Below are 15,099 nucleotides of genomic sequence, written 5' to 3'. Positions count from 1 at the left end.
AATTAATAAAAAGCAAAAATAAATATTTTTTTATATATTTTTTATATAGTATAAAAATAAATTTTTAAAATATTTTTTTATACCATGTGTGTTTGGTTTGTCGTTTTTGTTAGAAACAGAAAGATACGATAAAAAGACGTAGAAAATATATTTGGTTCCACAATTAAATTGAGAGACACATGCAGTACCTTTGAATATAATAATTGATTAATTTGGTGAGCACTTGAATCCATCTGGCGGAGTCTTTCCACAATCAATGAGGAGCTGAAGGGCGATGGGGATGATAATGTTGATGTTGAGAAGCTTCGCCCTAATTGTAGTGCAGAGACACACAGCAGCATCAAGGTCCAGAAGCCCTTCAAGCACCGGACAGCATGTTTGTTTAGCACTTCCTCCGATTCCGATGTGTATGAGTCCGCCAAGAACGTCCACACAGGCACCAAGCTTCAACGAGTCTATGGGGCATGTTGGTTGCGCCGGCGGTGGCGGTGGCGGACACGGTGTTTCACTTGGTGGCGTTGGTGGAGTAACCACCGGTGGCGTCGGTACATATGGAGGAGGTGAGATGATGGGCGGTGTGGGTACAACTGGTGGCAACGGGACGTACGGAGGATGAACAATAATGGGCGGCCTTGGTGTGTAAGGTGGTGTCACAACTGGTGGAGATGGTTTTGGTACATATGGTGGTGATGGTGTAGGAACATAAGGTGGTGTAACCACTGGTGGCTTTGGTACATATGGCGGTGTCACAACCGGCGGTTTCGGTACATATGGTGGTGTAACCACCGGTGGCTTTGGTACATATGGTGGTGTCACAACCGGTGGCTTTGGTACATATGGTGGTGTCACAACCGGTGGCTTTGGTACATATGGTGGAGTTACAACCGGTGGTTTCGGTACATATGGTGGTGTAACAACCGGTGGCTTAGGTACATATGGTGGAGTTACAACCGGTGGCTTTGGTACATATGGTGGTCTAACAACCGGTGGCTTAGGTACATATGGTGGTTTTGGTACATATGGTGGCTTTGGGACGTAGGGTGGGTGCACTATTACTGGAGGCTTGGGGACATAGGGAGGTCTTGGTTTTGGTGACTTTGGTGGTGGACATGGAGTGGTAGGAGTAGGCTTATTGTGCTTTGGTGGTTTGTGAATTGGGGGCTTCACTCTTGGAGGCTGTTTCGGTGGGAGTTTTGGATGCTCGTGGTGCTTTGGAGGCTTTGGAGTTGGGTATGGACAGTACGGACAAGCGATGACAACGTTGATTAGAGTGCTCAAATTGAAGAGAAGAATGAGTATGCTAGTTACAACATAGTTCCCCATTTCGAAGCCGATGAAAGGAGGAGGTGTGTCCTGTGTGAGTGTAATTTTCTCACTTCTCACTGAAAAAGCCAGTGTGAGAATCAAGACCTTATATCGTGAAGAGATATGTCACCATGTCAGCCTAGTATTTTTTTATGTCACCAAGTCCATATAAAAACTAAGTCATTAAAATATTTATTTGGGTAAAATATATATTAAAATAAAAAATATACATTAAAAATTATATATATTTATTAAAAATATTATTTATATATTAAAATTAGTCATCATATATTTATGTAAATATATGTATTGTTAAATTTATTTTTAATGTATATTTTATATTTTAATATTATTTTATATTAATAGTTAATTTTGATATACACTTAGTATGATTGTATATTCATATAAAGGGTTAAGTATGATTTTAGTTTTTAATTTATAGGTCAAATTTTTTTCGTCCTGAATTTTTTTTTTTGCATACAAAATTATTCTTAAAGTTTAACTCGGTTTTAAAATCGTCCTTACCTTAAGGATTAAAATTATACGGAGGTTTATAAAAGTGGAGGCAGAAGTGAATCGTAGACTCTTTCTTTTCTCCTTCTTCTTCTTCCCTTTGCAAAAATAGAAACACTTATCATAGATTCACCGCTGTATCTATTGCAGGGGGATATGTGCAAGGTTTAGTTTAATTTCAATTAGTTTTATTTGCTTTTAATCGCTTCAAATTGCATTTTCGATTCCATTGCCAAGGTTTTTTTTTTTTAATTAACTTTCTTGTTTTCAATTTTTTTTTTATTCTTTCATGAATAATCTAATGCTCCTTTTTTAAAATACGACTCGAACCTAAAGTCTCACTTTAACTATTTAGAAAGTTTAAAACTTTTTTACCTTTTTTCTAAATTTAATTATAGAAATTGGTATTCGAAGTGTGCTACAATGACAACATAATAATTAGATATTAGAGAATTTTACTTCGAGTGCTAATTTTTGTTCTTAGAGTTTTCTACTCAGGTTCTTTTACTATTGTTTTTAGTTTCTGACCTTTAGACTTGATAATAGCTTATTGAACCTCATATATCCTCTTTTGCTCTTGGTCTAAGCTAAACTTCGTCCTCAATTAAGATAATCACTTCTCCATACTTGTCCATTAAGCCCTTTGGGCAGTCAAAAACCATTTTGGTGTTTCTCATTGATGGTGGTAGCCTTCCAATAATCTAAAGATTGATTCTTCTTTTAAATTTAAAAGAAATTACTCGACGAATCCTCACTTAATAAACTTTACTCTTACACGAGAGGTTGTCATGTTAGTTAATAAGAGAAAGTATAAGTAAACAATGTTTGTTCTGAACAATGTGAATAATGATTTAAAAAAAAGGTAAATTTAAATTTAAAATTCAGATTCTTAATTAATTAAATAAGTATTAACGGATTTTAAAATTTGAAAAATTAGGATTAGCACCTAAATACATTCACACTACGTATGGTTACTTCCAATTCTACTATTACTTTATTTCCGACGTCCGCGGCATAGCCCACATAGTTTCTCTCCAGTACCCCACCACAACTTGTCGTCGTCGCTAGAGATAGTTGCTCAGACATAGCAGAACGCCGTCATTCACTCATTCCTCATCACCTCGTTCAGATGCAATAGAAGCCCGCAGCCCGTGCCGACGTCGCTGCAACCTCACGTTGCCCTGCTGTCCCATAGCAGCCCGTGCTGACACTGCGACAGCCTCACGCCGACGCCGCCATTTGTCTCTCGCCGACGCCGCCATTTGTCCTGAGATGGAAGATTTCTATTGAAATGCTAATTGGTGATAGGATAATTGATGGACTGAATAAAAATTTGAGTTAGCAAACAATTCATTTTTTTAGATTCTATGATGGCCATGGTGATTCTCAGGTAAATTTATATTTTTTTCTTATGTCCAAAAATTTAGGATTCTCTGGAGAACTCCACATTGAGAGCTTGTCTTTCTCATTCAGGTGGCAAACTATTGTCATGAGCATATGCATTTGGCATTGGCAGAGCTTGTCTTTCTCATTCAGGTGGCAAACTATTGTCATGAGCATATGCATTTGGCATTGGCAGAGGAAATAAACTCTTTCTTTCTTTCTTATAGAGAAACGAGAATGGTGGGTGATGCTGATGGTGATAGATGATTGTTGTTCACATCCTCTTCATTCTTTGAATTGTTATTCATCTTATTAGGTATACAGATGATTATTTTCATTCTAAAGTGAATGTTTATTTAATTTAGATTGGATTTAATTATGTATAATGAAATTAGATGGATGTTCATTTTACTAGGTATATAGATGGTTATTTTCATTCTAAACCGACGACTCGATGGAGAAAAAGCTCAGCGGCGTTGAGGCTGGCTAGTGAGGGAGGGACCGATGGCGCAATGAGGATTTGCGGAGAGGTATCACTACAAGAGAAACAGAGCTTTGCGGCGATTTTTTTGCCAGTTTGCAGCGGTTTCATACCGCTGCGAAATAGAACGCCAGCGGATTAAGGACCGCCTTCGATAAAGGCGGGGGGATTGCATTTTGCGGCTGTTTTCAGCAACCGCCGGCATAAGCGCCGCTAAATAGAATAAGTTATTGGCGTCGGTCTTAAAACTACCGCTATTTGAAAAAAAAGTTTTTAATATAAATTTGCGGCAGTTAGAAAACTGTTGCAATTTTATGGGTGAATTTAAAAAAAAAAATACAACCACCAGTGGTTTGTTCCATTTTATTTACTATAAAAATCCATACAAAACTTGTAATACAACTTGCATTAAAAACTATATCCGCATTTGGATTGTATATCTTCTCAATATTCTCATTTATTTCTGACATACAAACATTGGTGTATCATTAAAAATAGAGCTGATATTATAGTCTACAGAATAATACAATAAAGCCAAACTATAAATATTTCAAGCTAGCAAAGTGAAATACAAAAGTAAGTGAAAATATTAACCTTCAAATATGATGAAACATTCTCTACTTTTATGAAAACTCCTGAAGAATCAATAACAAAATTAGCCTAAAATCACCCAAGTGATCTCCACAAGATCTCTAAATAGAAAAATAAATAATTACTCAGTTAAATCAAATAATCATATAAAAGGAGTAACAAAGCAAAAACAGGAGATAACAAATTCCTATGAAACTCAGTAATTTAATAATTTATCATATGTAACTCAGCAACTTATAAAAATAGTTACTTGATATAATGACCAATAAGGTCATCATGGGTCATGACTCATCTCTTCACATAATTTCTGGAACCACCGCCAAACCTGAAAAGAAATAAAAAAGAATTTGTTGAACGAATAAGTGAAATAAGGAACTCCCAAAAACACATAAGATAGAGAATCTTGTAGCACATTACCATCTTGAGAATCAATATACACGAAGACATGACATGAGTCTCAGCCCAAAAGATTTCCAAAGACAACAACAAACAGAGGAAACATTTCCATCTTAGAAAAAGACATAGTTTCTCAACATCTCTCAACACTTGTTTATTTTCTTTTTCTTATTATACAAAACAATTTAAAGCATCAAAATATAATTGAGTATGGTTAATGGGCACGTTAAAAATGGACATAAACAGCTAAAATGGACATAGCTTGCTAGTTTTATGACACATTAGAATTTGGATTATTTTTCAAAAAAGTGTTCAACAAAATAAGAATAAGTTGATTGGCTCAGTGGGTCATGATGACAAAATTCCTTCTCATAAAATCAAATGTATGGTCAGAGTGCTCTTCAACATTCAATACTTGAACAATTATAGAGTCCTGATGGAGTTTGAAACTGGTAGATTTGTTATAGAAGGTTTATCTTCAAATTTAACTAAAGAACTACCCTAATCCATGTTAGGAGTTGGGTAAACCTACTTAAGAGTCATCTTACACTTACTAATGTTGAGATAATAGAATTCCATATTATATCTCTCTCTACAAAGAGAATAGCATCATAAAACACTATGTCCAACTAATTATAAACTGTGCTTAATTTTGGAATTATCTGATGTATTACATTATCCCCTTAGCTCATTAATATGCTAAACTTCGAGGTTCTTGAAACTCATTACTATAGAAGCATACATAGTACTTGAATATTTTAAGTACCATCAAGTACCTGAAAGCTGTCAAATAAGCGCTCTGTGATGTTGTCGTCAAACTGCTGCATCTCATCCCACGGTTCATCTCCAACACCAACCAAAATAGGTTTACGTAAGAGACATCTACTGTAGAAATCAGCAAAAGACTACAAACGATATCGATTTACTTTGCAGCAACTATAGAATAATTAATAGTTGCTTGTTCTTGTGGACCAAGCATTTTGCGTCCTCCTGTATCTGGATTTCTGGAAACTTAAAGAGAAAGAAGAAATACTATCAATAAAAGGAAGATAAGTAGAAACACACAGCTACTCATGCCATGAAAAGAAATTATTGAGAGAAAAATAAGTAGATAGAACCTGTCCATCAGCAATAATAACAAGAACATGATATTGACCATTGCTTTTCTCCACAACATCAATTGCTGCATCAATTACCGGCGCAAATGATGTTGGACCTAATAACAAGGAAAAACCTTATATAATCAAATCTTCATATCATTGCTACTATACGTAAGGTCTCTTAGATAGAGTTTTCCCTCTTGGAAAACAATGAAGAATTAACAACAAAAATGAACAAAATACAGGAGGATTACTAAAGATGTACTATGATAGAAAGCACACTAGTCCCTTTGCTTATCATACAAGGAAATTCAATCAATTCAACCCAAGAGATGAACCCTCCTAGAAGGCTAAAGAAAATATCATATTTGACAAAAGGTCAAGTAGGAAGAGATCTTCGGCAAGATTTTTGGAATCGTTCTGTAGCCAAATGCAACAATTTCAAATCACATTCTCATCTCAATGCTACTGCTTAAACCTCCATACCATATAAAAGTGAGTAATACTAAATAAAGTGCACCAATCCATCTCCAAGTTCCACAACCCCAAAATATGTACTAAAACACTAAATACCAGAAGATAAGCTCTTATGCACTACAACAGCTGAATAATGTTAATGCTACTATGCACTACTGTCAAATCTCTTGGCTATACCAACAGCGACAAATATATCCTATGTTGTAAAGTCATTTTGATTCAACTAATAAAATTTATAATCTCTCTTTTAGTCTTCACTTTTGTCAATGCTTACACTCAATCAAATGATTTAATCAGCATCATCATTGTCGTTAAAATATTCATCTTCACTATCATGAATACCATTTTGAGCAAATTTGAGAAGAAAAAAGTGGAAAAAACAAATGAAAACAAATAAAAATCCCACTTTGTTTCTGTTTCGTCCAAGATACCCAAGCCGACCTCCTGGCGATCCGAGCTTTTAGTAATTTCAGATTAGTGGTGCTGCTATTCGTCGGGGTGAGGTATAGGTCGGCTTTCTTTTAAAATTCCGTGGGTGGAACACCTGCAAAAGAATCTCCGACGCTCAAGTCAGAAGAGGTATTCAAGTAAATCGCAAATAAAGTAAAAGAAAGAAGAAGTAGTGATACTGTGTTGTGCTTATGTGTTTTTACTCTGTTGCTTCGGTGTTGTTTATATAGATAGAGAGGCCGTTGTGCTCAACATCTGATATCTTGTACTCTTCCGCAGATCTCGCCGTGGTTAGTTTTTAGAATCTTTTTTCTGTTATTGGATGATCTGTTACTTGATTCCTAGCTATTGTGGTAGCCGCTGTGTTTGTTTGGGCCGAGGTTTATGGTCCACATCACAGCCCCTAAGCTTGACCTGTTAAAAAAAAGAGGAGGAGGAAGGAAACGGGTCGAGCTTCGGAACTACCTCGGCCCTAAAACTTTGTTGGACTATATTGGGTGGTTCCTCAGCCCCCAAGCTGGGCCTATTTCCTTTTAGTGTTTGTTTTTGTTTGATATGTTATTTTATTTTATATATATGTTTCATTGTTTATTTATTTGTTTATTATTATTATTAACATGTTTCCTAGTTTTTCGCACCTGTAGCATTTAATGGACATGACCGTGGCACTTTCCTCTATGCATCCCTGACCGCTTGATCTTGCTCCTTTGATTTGAAGTTAAATGTTGAATGGTTATTATTTTTCAAGGCTATTTCTTGTCAATGAACCGTTTTTGTCATATTAAATTTTTGTGGTGGTTTAGTGGACTCCTTGCCAAAAACTGAAGTTCTTTTGTGTTAAGAAGAAAATGAGCAGAAAAGGTTAGTCTATTTGACTAATGTCTAGTTTCTTTTTGCTGTATCTATTCTTTGCATGTGTTACTGTAAATGGAGAAAACTCAAGTCACTGTTAGCAAGAGTGATCCCTGTAGTTGGGTGCATGAAAATGTTAGGTGTCATGCTTCTTACTTTAATGATGTGGAGTCAGTAGGAGTTCTTGGTTCTAATGTGTGGGTTAGGGAAGGGAGTGAAGTTAGAATTGAGGTGCTTCCGTGTGGGGTTGATGATCATGTTTGTGAAAAAATTTGTGACTGGTCCTATTTCTATGTTTATAGTTGTGTTCTTACAGAGCTTGGAGTTAGGTTTCCTTTTACCGATTTTCAATGTGGTGTGTTGCGTTGGTTGAACTGTGCTCCATCACAGTTACACCCTAATTCCTGGGGTTTTGTTAGAGCATTCGAGGTGTTAATGGATGTTCTGGGGCAGGCTCCTTCTCTGAGAGTGTTTTTTTCTTTATTTCAAGCTAAGGGTGTTCGTAGGGGTTTGTGGGTTAACCTAAGTAGCCATCCTGGTAGGTCCCTTTTCGCGTTGTACAAATATTCTTTCAAAGATTTTAAGAAAATGTTCGTTAAGATTAGGAGTATTCCTGAGCAATTTCCCTTTTTTATTAATGAGACATTGGAGGAAAGGTTTCCTATTTCGTGGTGTTCGGAAACGGTACAGGTTTTAGATGTAGAAGATCGGTGTCCTAGTGATAATGACATTTTGGAGTTTTTAGTTAGTGAAATGGAATCTAAAGAATTATTATCTGTTGCTGAACTTTTGAAATGGGATTCTGATGAGCAATCAGTATTGGATTACCTAGGTAAAGCTTTTTCAAAAAATGGAAAATGGCTTCTTGTTCTATTATGTTTTTAATAACATGTTCTGTTTTTGTGTTTTATTAGGTGAGAAGGTTCCTACTATTACCTCGGCTAGTTTGAAGACATTTTTTAATCAAAGAAAAAAGGCTGAAAAAGAAAGTTTGACTACTAATGTTGATAAAGAGGTCGGAGGTGGAGTTATTCAATCAGAACTTCAACCTGGAGTGAAAAGGAAAAGAGTAGGGCCAACCAAAGGGACTAACCTGGGTACCTTAAAGAGTGATGACAGGGTAAATTTTGAGTTGATAGAATCTTCGTATAAGTCTCAGGAAGAGCTTCATGGGTACTGTGTTGATGATCACGCCAAGTCTTTGTGGAGCAAACTGTTTCCATTTGTACTCTCTGAGCAATTTGGTCAATTTCCTGTTGATGTTGAGATGATCAACAGGATTGGTCCGGTTGGTGTTAGTTGCTTTTTACAGGTAAATTGTATTATTTTACCTTTTTGTTTATTTTCTTTCTGTCATCTTGTCATATGTTTTTGTGCATGTTTCGCTTGCAGGTAATTGGGGCTCGGCTTGTGTCTATTGGGCGGACACAGGGGGTTGCTTTAGAAACAGAAAAGAAGACTGTCGCCGTTGTTAATGAACTAACAAGAACTATAGAGGAAAAGGAAAAGTTGGTGGAGGAACTTTCCTCTTCTTTGAAATTAAAAGGGTCTGAGGTTGAGAATCTTCGAAACCGGCAAGAACCCCTTGAAGAGGAAATAAAGGATCTGAAGACTCGTAATGACCAGTTGGCTGCTCGTGTGAGAGAATTGGAGACGGAGGTGTATGAGTCGTTTGCTCAAGGTTTTGAAAGATCGGTGGCCCAGGTTAAAGTATTGTTTCCTGAAGTTGATGTAGAGAAACTGGATGCTACCAAGATTGTTGTTGGTGGAAAGTTAGTTGATGATGAGACTCCAGCTGAAGAGTTAATAGAGGATTCCAGTATCGGAGAGAAAGATGATTGAATATGTTATTTTTTGTTTTGTATTTTGTTTTTGTACTTGTGAATGTTTGATTCCGAGATTTACTATCATCGGTTATTTTGGTTTAATGATTGTGTACCGAGTAAGAAGCTCGGTTTTATTTGACTGCATATTGTAGAATGGTAGGATTTGAATTATGTTTTCCTTATGACTTTATTTCTTTATTGTAAAAGACGTACAAAGTCTGATGTTGGCGTCCGGCCTCGTTAAAACCTTCTCTGAGCAAAAACTCAATGTGGGAAAAAAACTCATGAGTAGGAAAAAGAGTACCATCATGCGCCTATGTGATTATGATATGTACAATTTTAAAGATGAAACATTCCAGGTTCCAGGGATTGTGCTTCCCCTTAGTGTTTGTAGTGTATAAGCCCCCATGCCGAGTACTTTGTCGACTCGATATGGTCTGTCCCAAGCAGCCACGAGCTTCCCATGTCCTTGAGTTTGTCGTGCTTCTTCTGTTTTCCGCAAGACTAGATCTCCTGCTTGGAAAGCTTGGGGGATTACCTTTCTATTATATTGTCTTTGAGTCAATTGTTGTAGAGCTCTTTGCTTCAGCGACGCACTGTTTCTTACTTCTTCTATTGTATCAAGTTCGGTTGCTCGAGCTTGATCGTTTGAGGTCTGTGTGTGGTGTTCGGCTCTGATTGTGGGAGTGGCTATCTCTACTGGAATCATTGCTTCTGCCCCGTATACTAGTTTGAAAGGGGTTTCTCCCGTGGCCGAATGGATAGTGGTGTTGTAACTCCATAGCATCTCGGGCACTAGGTCTGCCCACTGGCCCTTTGCCTCTCCGAGCTTTTTCTTTAATGCCATTAAAACAATTCGGTTAGCTACTTCTGCTTGTCCGTTTGTTTGAGGGTGTTCTACGGAGCTAAAATGGTGTTTAACATGAAAATTCTGTAGAAAAGAAGCAAGTTTTGAATAAGTGAATTGCCTTCCATTGTCAGTAATGAGCTCACCTGGAATTCCATATCTACAAATGATGTTTTTCCAAAGAAAAGATTGTACCTTTTCTGCAGTGATTCGTGCCAGTGGTTGTGCTTCAATCCATTTAGAAAAGTAATCTATACATACTAAGAGAAATTTTACCTGACCTGGTGCTGTTGGAAATGGTCCTAAGATGTCCATTCCCCATCTAAAAAATGGCCAACTTACCTCCGTGCTGTGCAACACCTCGGTAGGGCTGTGCATTATCGTTGCATGTTTTTAACAGTGGTCACACCTTTTTACTTTGTCTATGCAATCTCTTCGTATGGTCGGCCAGTAGTAACCTGCTTTGAGTAGCTTTGCTGCTAGGCTTCTCCCCCTATGTGATTTCCGCAGACTCCTTCATGGACTTCGTCCATGGCTTCTGCTGATTCCTTTTTGCTTAGGCATTTGACGAGTGGTTGTGAAAATCCTCTCCTATATAGCTCGGCGCCGACCAACACATAAAAGCTTGCTTGTCTTCGGAATAGTTTTGGGTTTGTCTCATTGGTAGGTATTGTTCCGTGGAGGATGTAATCTGTAATGGGTGCTCTCCAATCTGGTTCATGTGACATGCTTAAAATATATGTTAGGTTCACGCTAGGTTTTTCTAGCGTTAATTGTGACAGTTTGGGCAAAGTGCCCTTTCTGCTTGTTGCCAACTTAGATAGTATGTCTGCTCTTTGGTTATTTCCTCTTGGGACATGAATAATTTTGAAATTATCGAAAGTCGAGATAAGATTTCTTACCATATTCCAATATCGCTCCAGTAAGGGGTCCTTGTAATAAGATAGGGCTAAAAATAATTAATTAGGTAATCTATGGATAAAATAGTTATTTTGGATAAAAGAGAAGGGTAAAATGAATAATTACGTAACATGAGGGGTCTTTTTGATAAAATGAGGTTAAAATAATAAATGTAAAAATATTAAGAGTAAAATAGTCATTTTGATAAAAGATAATGGTTAAAATGAGTAGTTAGGTAACTCAGGAATAAAATGAGTATTTTGGTAAAAATATATGGTTAAATGGATAAAATTGACATTTATAAAAAAATATATGATTAAGATGGTAAGATTAAAGATAAAGGGTAAGATGATCATATTTTAAAATACTAAGGGTAGAATAATAATTATAAAAAAAGGATCGAAGAACATAATGATAAATTATTAAAAGATTAAAAAAAGGTCTAGAATGAGATTGTAATATAAGACATAAGAAGGGTAAAATTGGAATTTATTAAAAGATAGAAAGAAAAAGAGTCTCACACGGAGAATGAAATCATGTATTGAAAACATAAAGGGTTAGAAACCTTAAACTTCAGAATGTACGCTCTTTCAGAGTATGCATAACAAGGGTAGAAGTTCAGTCCCACTTGCTTAGTGCGATGACGTGAGAATGCCCACCTTATGTTTGGAAACTATTTTCTCAACTATTAGCATACTATGGCGTCAAACTCTGCGACTATTGCGAGTTGTCAGAATGCACATGGCCTTGTCCATTAGACATGTATGCAGAACGTACGCAGTTGAGAAAACCGTATTTGGGTTGTCGGTAGTCAACCGATGTGTGAGCTCATGGCTTGCTTAGGATAGACACACATCATATTGTTTGTGCATTGTGCATATTCCTTGTGTTTGTACTCTATGCATATTCTCTATAATTATGTTCTATGATTTATCTCTACTTTTTGTATTTTGTGCTTAATATGTGTTTGTTTACTATTTTGCTACTTGATTACTGTGATGGTTTAAGGAAAGACTGGGACTAGAATAGATTAATGAAAACTAAAAGCCTTAGGGTTAACACGACAAAACGCATGACGATCTTAATGCTAGAGTTGTGCTCTTGGATTGATAAACGATTTGTCACTTCGTTAGTACCTTGCTGGGAACCATAGGTTCTCACCCCTTCCCTTAACTTTTCTTATAGATAGAGATGGTGTAAATGTTCATCAGACGCAGAGGCTGCCTTTTGCTATTATCCAGACTACGAGGTACATAAAGCATTCTGGAAGATATTTTGAGTACCTATGAAGATTAGGGTATTTTCCCTCTAATTGCTAGTATCTTTAAGGAGTAGAATTTTACTGTCTTCTATTAACACCAAATTTCATACTAGAGACTTCTTAAATAAGCCAGAAATATACATACATACATACATACATACATACATACATACATATAAGTTCTAGTCGAGTCTATGTCTGGATTAACATGTTTATGGATTGTATGACTGATGCTACTGAAGTCTTAGCAGCATTAGGTGTTATAATTTGTTTATTTCCATGTATATGATTATTGTATATTTATTTGTTTACTAATTCACATTCACCTATAACGATATACAAAATCACTTAGAATGAATATGAAAGGATCAATATTATATAATTATTCTGAGTCTGGAGCTCCATAAGTCAACTGAATGGTAACGCCTGATAATTAGCATTGGTGATGACGTGCTAAGAGTTAGGTAGTTACAACACGACTAACTGTGAGTTTGCTGATGAATATGAAATATCTACTGCATGCTTGCTTCATAAACGATAGGCATAATATCAAACTGTATTAATACGATAACAAGATTTCTATGTAGAATATTACTCACCCTCATTAAGATATCATTTTTTATGCTTTGACAAAAACTGTACTGTAGCTTTATAAACATCATTGTGCTGGAATATCAACGGAAAATGGATTCTCACACGCAAAACTCACATTCTCATGTGTATTTCGTGTAATCTCACCATTGTAATATATCAGCATATTTTTCCTACTCTTTAATTCACTAAAATAACTCTCCTCACAATGAAATAAAATGATAACGAGCTTGGTATTTTATAGGCAGAATTTTTGGATAAAAAAAGAGCATTTAATATGCAACTCACGTATTGCATTAGCATACGTTCTCCATGCGACACATGGCAATGCATGTTGAAGCCTGCTTCCTGCGTGCTGTGTCAATACGTCACCAGTGTATTAGGTTTGCATGTTTAGGGGTGTTCATAGATCGGATCCGATCCGCATATCCGCAGTGTTTATCCGAATCCAATTTGAAAATTGCGGATATGGATCCGATCAGCAAGGCTATTGGATCGAATCCGATCCACACACTAATAGGATCGGATTGCGGATTTTATTTAGGTATCTACAGATCCGCGTATCCGCGTAGCAAATTCGCGTATCTACAAAAATAAAAAAATAAATAAGTAAATATTTTTTTATATTTTATTTCAACTAATAATTATCATATATGTTGTATTATTTTAATTTATTATTTAAGAAATATATATTTAATATTATTTTAAAAGTAAACATATTTAAAAGAATAGAAAAAATGAATTTTATTGATATTTTTAATAAAAATAAAATTTTAAAAATATTTTTGTGTTTCGCGGATGTATTCAATATCCAATATCCGATCTGCAAATGTGTGGATCGGGTCGGATCCACATTAAAAAAATGTGGATATTAGATCCAATCCGATCCAATTATTTTAGTATAGATCGAATTGAAATTTTGGACATATCCAATCCAATTCGATCCGTGTCACCCCTATGCATGTTTGCCATCTCTGAACACCTATTATACCTGATTAACCTATTTTGACAAAAAACACATGCTACTTTTCCATATTAAAAAGAATGAGCCACTAAGTTAATGTTTCTTTTGTTATTTTTTCTTTATCCTTTTAGTAAATATTTATCATGGGAAACCAATACTAGTGAATAAAACAATTTATCATATCTTATTTTTCGTCTTGTGTGCTACGGATGCCAATTAACATTACATCAACATGAGTTTACTATAATAACATGATACAGACCAATTTAAATTTGTTGATTTCTTTTCAATAATGCCAATTGAGATGTTCATTTGTGGTATTTGGAGCACTAAATGTTATATATTATATACAAAAAAAATAACACTTTTTTCTGAGTCACTCACGGACAATGATATATCTCAATCAACGTAATTAAATCCACTATTCCCAGCTGGAATGAAATTACTCAATTCATGTTATAATTCATTGACCTGATGGATAAAAAAATAGATTATATATAGAATAAAGTATCGTTTTTGTCCCCAATGTTTGGAATAAATTTTATTTGTGTTGCTAACGTTTAAATCGTCCTATTTGTATCCCTAACGTTTGTAAAAGTGATTCAATAATGTTATCCTGCCGTCAATTACACATAATGAGCGCTTTAGTTTGAGTTTTAAAAATCTCTTTTTGAAATTAGAATACAAATATCTGGGATAGAATCGATGATCTACTCCAAAAAATAGCTCATCAAATGTTGAAACTAATTCCTACAATATTTACATAATTCACTTTTGTAGGGACATAATTGAATCTAAACACAAATAGTGGGTATAATATTAAAATCGAACACATCCAAGTGAGACCTAATTGAGAATGAATACATCTAAGTGAGAATAATTAAAAAATATAATCTGATTTGTTAGTATAATTGATAGTAGGATAACATTGAATCACTTTTATAAACGTTAAGAATACAAATAGGACGATTTAAACGTTAGGGACACAAAAGTTGGGGACAAAAACTATAAATGTTAAGGATACAAATATTACGATTTAAACGTTAGGGACACAAAAGTTGGGGACAAAAACTATAAATGTTAAGGATACAAATATTACGATTTAAACGTTAGGGACACAAAAATTGGGGACAAAAACAATACTTTACTCTTATTTATATAT

The 15,099-nt window shown here is 35.4% G+C and overlaps 2 protein-coding genes across 4 annotated transcripts in view; both read right to left on the bottom strand.

The window, feature by feature from the left end:
• LOC107638297 (36.4 kDa proline-rich protein) overlaps window positions 1-1,441 on the bottom strand; it is a 3,068-nt gene extending 1,627 nt beyond the window's left edge. Inside the window, exons 1-2 of one of the 3 annotated variants that reach the window (XM_016341509.2) lie at window positions 751-1,441; window positions 189-717 (exon numbers count right to left, since the gene is read on the bottom strand). In XM_016341509.2, the coding sequence (XP_016196995.1) occupies window positions 208-717; window positions 751-1,323 (1,083 nt within the window). In that variant the 5' untranslated portion in view covers window positions 1,324-1,441 and the 3' untranslated portion in view covers window positions 189-207. Of the gene's footprint in view, window positions 1-188 lie in introns of all 3 variants that reach the window. The other 2 variants (XM_021120371.1, XM_016341508.2) reach the window with 2 other exon arrangements.
• LOC110270816 (E3 ubiquitin-protein ligase RGLG3-like) lies at window positions 2,925-7,379 on the bottom strand. Its single transcript, XM_021120248.1, has 4 exons — window positions 7,358-7,379; window positions 5,788-5,885; window positions 5,446-5,574; window positions 2,925-3,101 (listed from the first exon to the last, which is right to left on the bottom strand). Exons 1-4 carry the CDS (start codon window positions 7,377-7,379, stop codon window positions 2,925-2,927), a joined length of 426 nt encoding a protein of 141 aa, XP_020975907.1.

This window comes from Arachis ipaensis, chromosome B04 (genome assembly GCF_000816755.2).
Source record: "Arachis ipaensis cultivar K30076 chromosome B04, Araip1.1, whole genome shotgun sequence".
NCBI lineage: Eukaryota > Viridiplantae > Streptophyta > Magnoliopsida > Fabales > Fabaceae > Arachis > Arachis ipaensis.
Note: the sequence above shows the minus strand (reverse complement) of the source record. Positions and strands in the feature narration are given on the sequence as shown.